General features: G+C 49.3%; 1 protein-coding gene across 3 annotated transcripts in view; it reads left to right on the top strand.

Annotated features, from left to right (window-relative positions):
* The first annotated feature begins 1,183 nt into the window (after positions 1-1,183).
* Positions 1,184-9,351, top strand: part of VAPB (VAMP associated protein B and C) — a 50,563-nt gene continuing 42,395 nt past the window's right edge. Inside the window, exons 1-2 of one of the 3 annotated variants that reach the window (XM_047770783.1) lie at positions 1,293-1,358; positions 1,468-1,574. In XM_047770783.1, coding sequence (XP_047626739.1) covers positions 1,517-1,574 — 58 coding nt within the window. In that variant the 5' untranslated portion in view covers positions 1,293-1,358; positions 1,468-1,516. Of the gene's footprint in view, positions 1,575-9,351 lie in introns of all 3 variants that reach the window. The other 2 variants (XM_047770782.1, XM_047770784.1) reach the window with 2 other exon arrangements.

The raw sequence follows: 9,351 nt of genomic DNA, 5'->3' as shown, positions 1-9,351 counted from the left end.
TACTACAATTAAGGCATATTATTTAGTATATGGGTCATTATAGCACCCCTAAGTGCTTTTATTTTCAGGTAGTAAGGTGAAGAGTAATCACTAAAACAACAGAAGCAGAGTATGAAAGAGGAAGAAAAGCGGAATGAGAAAAAACATCAGCACCCAAGGAGCATGAAAGGAGAGGAAAAAGAAAAAAAAAAAGCAGGCATGGCAAATAGAAGGGGCAAATAAGATGGTAGAAATAAATCCAGATATATCGTAAATATAATAAGTATAAATGCACCAAATGCTCTAGTTAAAAGACAAAGATTATCTTTAAAAAAAACCTTTTATTATGAAGAATTCCAAGCGTACTGAAAAATGGGAAGAATAGTGCAAAGAAACCACATATGCCTGCTATGTAGAGTCAGTATTAGCTCTTTGCTGTGTTTCGTCTATATATATATATTAAAGGGGACTATTAATAACGTATTTCATGTCGTGAACATTATAAATGGAATAAAATTTACATGTCAATAGTGAAGCAGAGTGTTCACATTTGAGGCCAAGAAGATCTGGGTTCTCAGTAATTTTTAATGAACTTTTTTGTGCGGTTATTTATTCACAGGTTGTCCCTCCTACCGGCTCTAGGGAGAGGGTAGAAACCAGGTCGACATTTCTGCTTCTGGTGTTTCTAAATATTTGTTGCATTTAGTAGCGCAGGATTCAGCACCGTATTTGTTAGTAAACATTTCACGTAGAGTAGCTTTTATTTAATATAATTGATGCTGCTGTTATCCAAAGCGCTCAGCAGAGTGGCACAAAATAAGCAAGCAGTAATTGGTACCTTACTAAATTTATATTTATTGTTTACCATACGTCACAGTGCCTAGCACACATCATTCACCAATAAACATGTTTACAATAAGAATAAATAGTGCTTTCATTATTATTCAGTCTCTAAGTGCCTGGCACCGCACAAACAAGGGAAAGTGGAAGTTCATTCTTATTAATTATTATTATTGAGTAAAGCACTTAGCACAAAGCCAGGCCCCCACGGACGTTCAGTAAACAGTCTCCCCCGCGACGGCCCAAGACCCCGGGCGTCCCGGACCCGCCCCTCCCGGGGACTGCGCGGCGCCCCGCCCCCTGCCGCCCGGCAGCCCCGCCCCCACGGCCAGCGCTGCGCTTGCGCACTGCCCGGCAGGGGCTCCGCGCGCTCAGCTCCCCACAGCCCGAGCGCGCGCCCGGGCCGAGCCGGCCAGCCTGCTGCGTGCGTGCGTGCGTGCGTGCGTCCGTCGCTGCGTGCGTCGCTGCGTGCGTGCGTGCCGTGCGCTCGCCGGGCACCGCGGCCTCGCCCTCGCCCTCCGCCCCTGCGCCTGCACCGCGTAGGTCGCCCCCCCGCGCGCACCCCGTCGGCGACCCCCGCCCGCGCCCCGGCCGGCCCCCCCTTTTCCAAATTTAAAGGGGGCGCAGCCTTAACGCTTCTCGCCCCAGGTGACCTCTCAGGGGTCTCCCCGCCTGAGGTGCCCCGCTGCCGAGGAACATGGCGAAGGTGGAGCAGGTCCTGAGCCTCGAGCCGCAACACGAGCTCAAATTCCGAGGTAAGCCCGGAGGCCCGCCATCTTCGGCCGCGGGCCGGGCCCGCCGCCCCGCACCCCCTCCCGCGCTCCGGAGGGCCTGGCGGAGCGGCCGTGACGTCGGCCCCCGGCCCGCGGCCCCCGCCCGCTCCCCCCCGACGGCGCGCCCGCCCCGGGCCGCCAGGCGTCCGTGTGCGGGAGTCCAGGGCCTGCTCCTCCACAGCCTCCCTGCGCCTCGCCCTCGAGACACTCGCACAGTTGCCAGTGTAACTGTTCCTGTCCAGTGTGCGGCCTCCGCCCTGGTGTGGGCGCCTTCGCCGAGAAGGTTTTTGTCCTGCTCGCTGCAAGGTTGGCCTGCTCGGGGCATAGGTCAGCTGTCACCTGCCCAGGGAGGACACCTGCAGCCGTTCCCCGTCACATGTGTTCGTGGGCAGGTCGGCACTTGCCACGACCTGGAAGGACCGTTTCCGCGCTTGTTTACCCTGTTGGTACACTAGAAGGGAAACTCCATGAGGACAGGACCTTGTCACGTCTCTGCTTCCTGCCCCGCACGTCTTAGGGGCCTAATAAATACCCGTTGAACAAATGAGTGGCAGGAGCCTCCGCACACGTTCTGGCGGGACGTGGCCCAGCCTTCCTTGCCCTGCCGTCCTCATGCCCGCGGCTCACGTCTGTGCAGCGATGGGGGCCTCGCAGGGCGGCGAGATCTTTTATCTTCCCAGAGGAAGCCCGGGGGGCCACGCGTGTTTGTGGCAAGCCGGAGCCCCTTGTAACGTCTGTCTTTATTTTCCGTCTTACCGCCCCGTCTTCTCCACCAAAATGAAAGTGCCAGGAGTCTCTTGTCTGGGACCTCATCTGACTTACCCAGTGCCATCTTTTCAAGTGCCTTGAGTAACGTAAGCTTGGCACTGGAGGGAGAGGAATGAGCCAGATGGACAAGTTCCCCGATCTCATGCTGCGTACCTTCTAGTGAGGGGGATACACGAGCGCGCAAGCCTGGTTCAGGGAGTGGCACGTGCTGCGAAGGACCTGAAACCGGCTGGCCCTGATGAGCATCTGCTTAGACTGGACGCCCAGGGCCCTGCTGTATTGCCAGCACTTGGCTTACTGTAGGCGCTCAGTAGATGTTTGCGGAGTTGCACTGCATTCTGGCCACATGCACCCCACTTTAAATTATACTGGCGGGAAGTAGCGTTGGGGTAACTTACCCAAACTTAAGTCACAATGAGCTCACATTTGAGCTCAGACTTCAGAGCTCACCCTTCTTAGCAGTTCTGCTGTCCCACCTCTGGGAGCTGTTCCAGTCCTGTGGCTTTACTTTGCCTCCCAGGTTAACAGTCTGAAGTGACCCTAAATGTATAAACAGCTGAAGGGTGTCCAGTTAAAACCAAAACAAACCCCCTCAAAGACCTAAGGTGGATGGATTATAATTCCGCAAGAGAACTGGAGTTTGCGTGCTGTCCCGCTGGCCTTCTCCCCCAGGGGCCAGGCTGGGAGTGGAATCCCCGGGATGGTGCTGGCCATGAAGGGGATGGTTTGCACGTGAGGTGTCCGACATTCTCTACCCCGCAAGCCTGGCTTCGCCGCTCCTGGGCAGCGGCACGCTCCTTCCTTTAGTCCGTAGACGTGTGCTGCTCCAAGTGTCAGGTACGAGGAGGCGAGTCACATCACAGGTGTGCCTCTCAACACCCCCTTAGGTCCCGCAGAATCAGCCAGGACCGGGCGAGGGTCTGAGGGAATTCAGAGTGCTCCGGGAGCCGGGAGGAGTCAGCTCCAGAAAGACGTGTCATTCGAGCTGTGTGTGAAGGTGGAAGGGAAGCAGGCCATGGGCAGGGAGCGTGGCAGCAGAGGGAACTGCATGTACAGTGGCACAGAGGCTGAGTAATGGGGCTCCTTTGGGACGCCGCTGGTAGTTCTGAATGACAGCAGCAATGAGCACTTGCTGGAGGTCACGAGGCCAAGTAGGAGACGAGGCTGGCTTGTGGACAGGAGTCAGGTCTTCTATGGCCTCTGCCAGAGGCAGCCAGTGTCCACGTTCAAATGATGTTGTCTTCGCAGCCAGTTTTTTGATCCCGAGTGACCTTGATCCCACCCCCAGCGTGTAGACTTCCTCTACAGTGAAGTATAGAAAGAGGCACTAATCGGGGACGATTAAAGCTTTTGTCCCAGTTCTTTCACTTGAAGATGTCTGACCTTGGGCTGGCCGCTTCACTCTCCAGAGGAGTATTTGGTCAGCTGGTGTCATCCTTTCAGCTTCTTTACATGAACAGTGTGGTGGAGAAGAGTGGTCTCTCTGGCCCAGGGCTGGCCAAAGCCCCTGGATATTTTTGCTAAGGAGGTGGTCCAGGAAAGTTGCAGTGTCAGATTGTTGAAGGCTGTTGGCTTGTGGCTTCAGAAAAGGCATCTGGAGGCGTGTATAAACCAGTCTATGCGATTTTTTTTGTGGGTTTATTTCTTTTTCTCTTTTCCCTTTATTGGCCATGCCTGTGGCCTATGGGAAGTTCTCTCACCAGGGATCAAATCTGAGCCACAGCTGTGACCTGTGCCACAGCTGCAACAACACTGGATCCTTAACCCACTGCTCTGGACCAAGGATCGAACCTGCACTGCCTCAGAGGCAGTGCCAGATCCTTAACCTGCTGTGTCACAACAGGAACACCTGTTGGTTTGTTTTTAAACTGAGCACTAAGGTAGTGAAATTAGAATAGAGGTTCAGGAGTTCGTGGCACGGTGGAAACAAATCCAACTAGGAACCATGAGGTTGTGGGTTCAATGCCTGGCCTCACTCAGTGGGTTAAGGATCTGGCGTTGCCATGAGCTGTGGTGTAGGTCACAGACACAGCTCAGATCCTGCACTGCTGTGGCTGTGGTGTAGGCCAGCAGCTACAGCTCCAGTTAGACCCCTAGCCTGGGAACCTCCATATGCTGCGGGTGCGGCCCTGAAAAGACACAAACAAACAAACAAAAACAAAGAGGTTCTGTATCCTGGCTTGCTGTTTAGGGATCATTCATTTCAGGATGAGAACTGGCACATACAGGTTACTCAGGGTGATGATTCTGACTTTGGACAGTTCGCTTAGATGAATCAAACTTGTCAGCTAACTTTGCTTAAGAAGGTAATAGAGTTCTCGTGTGGCTCAGCAGGTTAAGTACCTGGTGTTCTCACTGCTGTGGCTTGGGTTGCTCTGTGGCATGTGTTCAATCCCTGGCCCAGGAATTTGCACATGCTGCGAGTGTGGGCCAAAAAAAAAAAGATAATAGTTAAAATGCATGTCATCCAAAGGAAAAAAATTGTTTTTCAGTGCAGCCTAAGATGATATGGAGTTGTATGTGTTGGATTTTTTTTTCATCTTGGGCATTTCGTGTGGTTGTGTTGAAGTTAAGGATGTTACAGGAGGAAGGAGAGCACAGCCTTGCAAGACCTCGTAGGGTTTTATAGGAAGTGCCGTGCTGCTTTGTATTAAGAGGCACAGCACCGTGACACTTGCTGTAGTGAAACAGGAGGATCTCTCTTGAACTGGGGTGACCTTTCTGAAAGAGTGAAGCATTTTGAGAACCTTTGAAATGTATGCTTTGCATTGTTCTTTCTCTTGATTGTTCTGTTGGTCTTCCTAGGCCAAATCCTTTTCTCTCCATCTCCTCACTCTGAGTTCCCATTTGTTGCTCAGCTCAAAGAGAGCTTTCTGAGAAGTTTCCTGGTGTCTCAGTGGGTTAAGGATCTGGTGTTGTCACTGCTGAGGCTTGGGTTGATGCTGTGGCACAGGTTCGTTTCCTGACCTGGGAGCTTCCGTGTGGCTTGGGCATGGCAAGAGAAACAAAGAAAGAAGGCGGGGGGGTGGGGGGCATGCACTGAGGGTTTGGAATGGAAATGCTATAAAAATTTGGTTGTGATGATTGTTGTACACCTATAAATTAATAAAATTCATCAAGTAATTAAAAAAGAAAAAGAAACCCGAAAACAAAAAAAATAAAGACTGACAGGATTTGAAGAAAGAAAGAAAGAGTGAGCTTTCAGGGCATTTTGTATCTTTTCTTTCTTCTCTCCCTCCCCTTCCATTGACTCCATCCCTGGTAAGTGGCATGTCTTTGTATTTTCTTGGTCAATGCCCAAGACTCTTAAGGATCCTTCCTCCCATCCTGGCAACCGCCCCGCCCACCTCATGATACCATCAGGTGAGAAGGGTCGGTTAAGCAGCCTCATGAGCTGGTCAGTTAGGGTTTAAACCCGCGGAGGACCCATTTACCTTTGTTTACTCTGTACCTAAGCCAGCGGCCTCTGATACGTCTTGGATAGCCCTGCTGTGGGTCAGTACGGGTAACATACTGGCACAGCACCATTGGTTGGTGTGGTTGATTGCCGCTTTGGGGAGAAAACTGGAACTTGGGTAGACCGGTTAGGGATATTCTCTTTTGTATAAGGAAATCATTAGCTCATCCTCTTACGTTAATGTGTAATTTAATATTGTTTAGGAAGCTAAAAAATATAAAACTCGGTAGATATAGTCAGTACAATGCAGTAATTACCTTTCAGATGCTAATTACTGCATTAATTCTTTAGCTTTTAGCATAGCACTGATTTCCTTAACATTTCATGATCACAGAGAGCAGACTGTGTTTTACAGCACAACAGAATGTCAGCAGTGTGCTTAAGATTCTTTATGGTAGTGGTTTAAATCCATCCTGCATAGATTATCTTCATTTATTTAATTATTAACCAGCTTGCTCATCCGAAGCAGGTGGCATTAAACTTACCAATCTTTAGTCAAACTTAGATTGTATTATTTACTTCTGAGTTTTTGTTCCTGGGAGAAAAATGGGGACTAGAGATTAACTTCTTTTTACACATTTATTTTCTTCTTTTCTTCACAGTTAACTCCTTGGGGGCTGGGGGGGAGAATTAGATAATTCTTGGCTGTGTGTTTATATTTGGAAAATGGTGATGGTCCCTTGTTGTGTGTGTTTGTAGCATGAATACGGTTATCTTTGTAACTACCTGGTAAGTTTGCATTCAAGTACGGATTTATTAAAATAATTAGTCTGAATTGATGCTTATTAAAGAGATGAACTCTTAAGCATTAGTAATACTATCTTTTATTTATTAAGATTATATAGCATCTTCCCATCCAGTGCTCAAGGCAAAACACTGAGGACTTTGACCCTGTGGTATTACCGCCAAATAGTTGAAAATTAGGGAAGGAATCAGGGGAAGGAACTATGTTGGTTACACTCAAATACTACCCTTAGGCTCGGCTTTTTGAACCTGAAGCTTGAATTTTTACATAGGAATTATCACCAGGATGCTTCCTACATCTCCCATTTGTATTTGGAAATGTTGCCATCTGAAGGATGACCATGATTTGGAACAAATGAGCCCAGCTTTCAGCAAGATGACAAGAAAGACGAGTTCCATTCGTCAGGACAAGGGTGCCATCGAGTGTCTTGAATAACATCAAATAAAAGCCTTCTGCGCAGTCATCTTGCACTGGGCATTGTGTTAAAAACAAAGTTGCATTATGGTTCCAGGCTTGCTTCCTCGTTTTCTGTCATTTTAGGCCCCTTTCAGGCTGTCATCAGCGTAGCACATCCAGGGTTGCTCTGGCCTGTGCTCGGCGGATATGTACGGTCTTTGAAGTTTTTACCTGCCAGACGTAGGCTGCCGACTTTACAAAAACAGGAGTTGTTTAAAGAGCTTTATCATGGAAACAAAGTTACTGAACTTGACCATCATTCTAAGATTATTTTAAAAAATATCAGTGTGGCAAAATAGTCTTTCGAGAGTATCTTGTTTTCAAAATGTTCAACGTGTTGTTTTAACAAAAGCTGTTGATGTCTAGAAACAATGATGCCTTGATGTGCTTCTGGGTTTTCCCTCCCTTGCACAGGGTCGGGGGGCGGGGGTGGGGTGGGGTGGGGGGAAGGAGTTGAGAAAATGGCCTAGTCCCATGGGAAAAATCTTGACGCATTTTCTCTTAATAACATTTTAGCACTAATGGCACAAAACTGTAAAGCCGTATAGAACTACCTTCCTAGGGTTTTCCTTCATCCTTTCAGAAGGGTTATTATCAATTTTTGACGGTAGGTTAGTATTTCTCTTCTACCGTCGGGGGTGTCTGTCCCCATGGGGCAGGTCACATGGCGCAGGTGGCAGCCATTCCTCCGCACCTGTAATGTGTTTGATTTCCCCTGCACCTGGTGCTTCAGTAGGATCATATGGCTGTAGCCCGTCTGGGAGGGGGCTTAGGGTCATAAATATTCGGGGGCGGGGGAGGTGGATTGAGACGGTTGTCTCTTTTGGATCATACTTTAGGACAGTGTAGTGGACCCCTGGACTAGATTTAAATTGCTTGTGATGTGGCTTGGAACCACTGGGACTCTTGAGTTTTCCTGGGGCTGTCTTTAAAGGCTGGAGGATGCTCAGGGACGGGAGAGGAACAGAGAGCCGGACGGAGGGGCCTGGGAGCAGAGGACGTGGTGGTGAGGGGCGAAGGAGTGGATGGCCCACAGGGCCCGGGGTCTGCCGTGAAAAGCCGAGGCCAGCGGGGTGCTGGCGTTCGCCTTCTAGCATGAGGGGGACGGAAAGGGAAGGCAAGAAGGACGCTCCCTGGGAGATGATTGCCTGCTTTTCGCCAAGTCCGTGAAGTCTGGGGGCGCGGTAGATGCTTGACATCCTTCATCTTCTTATGGAGGCTGGGGCACAGCCCTGTGACGTGCGCTACTCCGCCGTGAGGGAGCCCGGCCCTGGGCGAGGCCGCTGTGGCAAACAGTGGTGCAGGGGCCTGTCCCCGCTCGGTCCAGCACCGAAGGCATCTCTTTCCGGTGTACCACAGGGGCTCTAGAATGAACTCATAAAGGAGCTCATTTGGGGGGTTGGGGAGGCAGAGAACTTTTGTTTTCTGTTTTGGCCACACCCACAGCATATGGAAGATCTCAGGCCAGGGATTGATCTGAGCCACAGCTTCAACCTATGGCACAGCTGTTGCACAGCCGATCCTTAACCAACTGTACCACAGTGGGAACTCCAGGGCAGAGAATTTTTATCCATTAAGGAAGTGTTAGGAGCTGTCAGGATAATTTCTTCAGAACATTAATTAACTAAGAATTAATCTTTGTGGAATGTTTAGGAGAGATTTCTTACCATCCTTTTAAGAAAGTTCATACTGATGACTCCAAAATATTCTTTGATTTACCTTGTGAATATTCACTTTTTATAACACACATTGTTCGTGTTTCATGATTCTGTATATATAGAACACATTAACTTTCGAGTAATTTGCACGTCTGCTCTTGAGTCTTTGGAAGGTAGGGTGAAATTTGTGTGAGGTAGGAATTTCACACTTTTGCAGATTTGTAAAGTGGGAATTTAGAGAAGTTTGAAAGTATACTTGTTTAGATAGAAATGTCTGAAATAAATGACCTTCATAGGTGCCACCGTAAACTTTACAAGTGGGGCAACAAAGACAGAGAAACAAATAAAGGTAGGTTAATATTAACTAGAGATTTCTGAAGTGTTGAGCAAGATAAAGTGCCTGTGAGAAAGTGCTGTTTTATTCTGTGTGAAGCGCACTTTGGGAGTCGTCCTTCCCCCAGACTGGCCTCCAGGCCCGAGAGTCAGCGTGGGGAGGTGATCGCGCGTGGAGCAGGGGGTCGTCCATCTGGCAATATCAGGGCTTTCTTCCTTTTGCACAACTCATCCCTCGAGGTCTTCTTCACGGGCAGACACCCCTTCTTGTCTGACGGAATGTAGCATGACTGCGATTCAAGATTGGTTTGGTCACTGCGTCCTGGAAGCTTCCTGTGGGCC

This window comes from Phacochoerus africanus, chromosome 3 (assembly GCF_016906955.1).
Source record: "Phacochoerus africanus isolate WHEZ1 chromosome 3, ROS_Pafr_v1, whole genome shotgun sequence".
NCBI classification, from domain to species: domain Eukaryota; kingdom Metazoa; phylum Chordata; class Mammalia; order Artiodactyla; family Suidae; genus Phacochoerus; species Phacochoerus africanus.
Note: the sequence above shows the minus strand (reverse complement) of the source record. Positions and strands in the feature narration are given on the sequence as shown.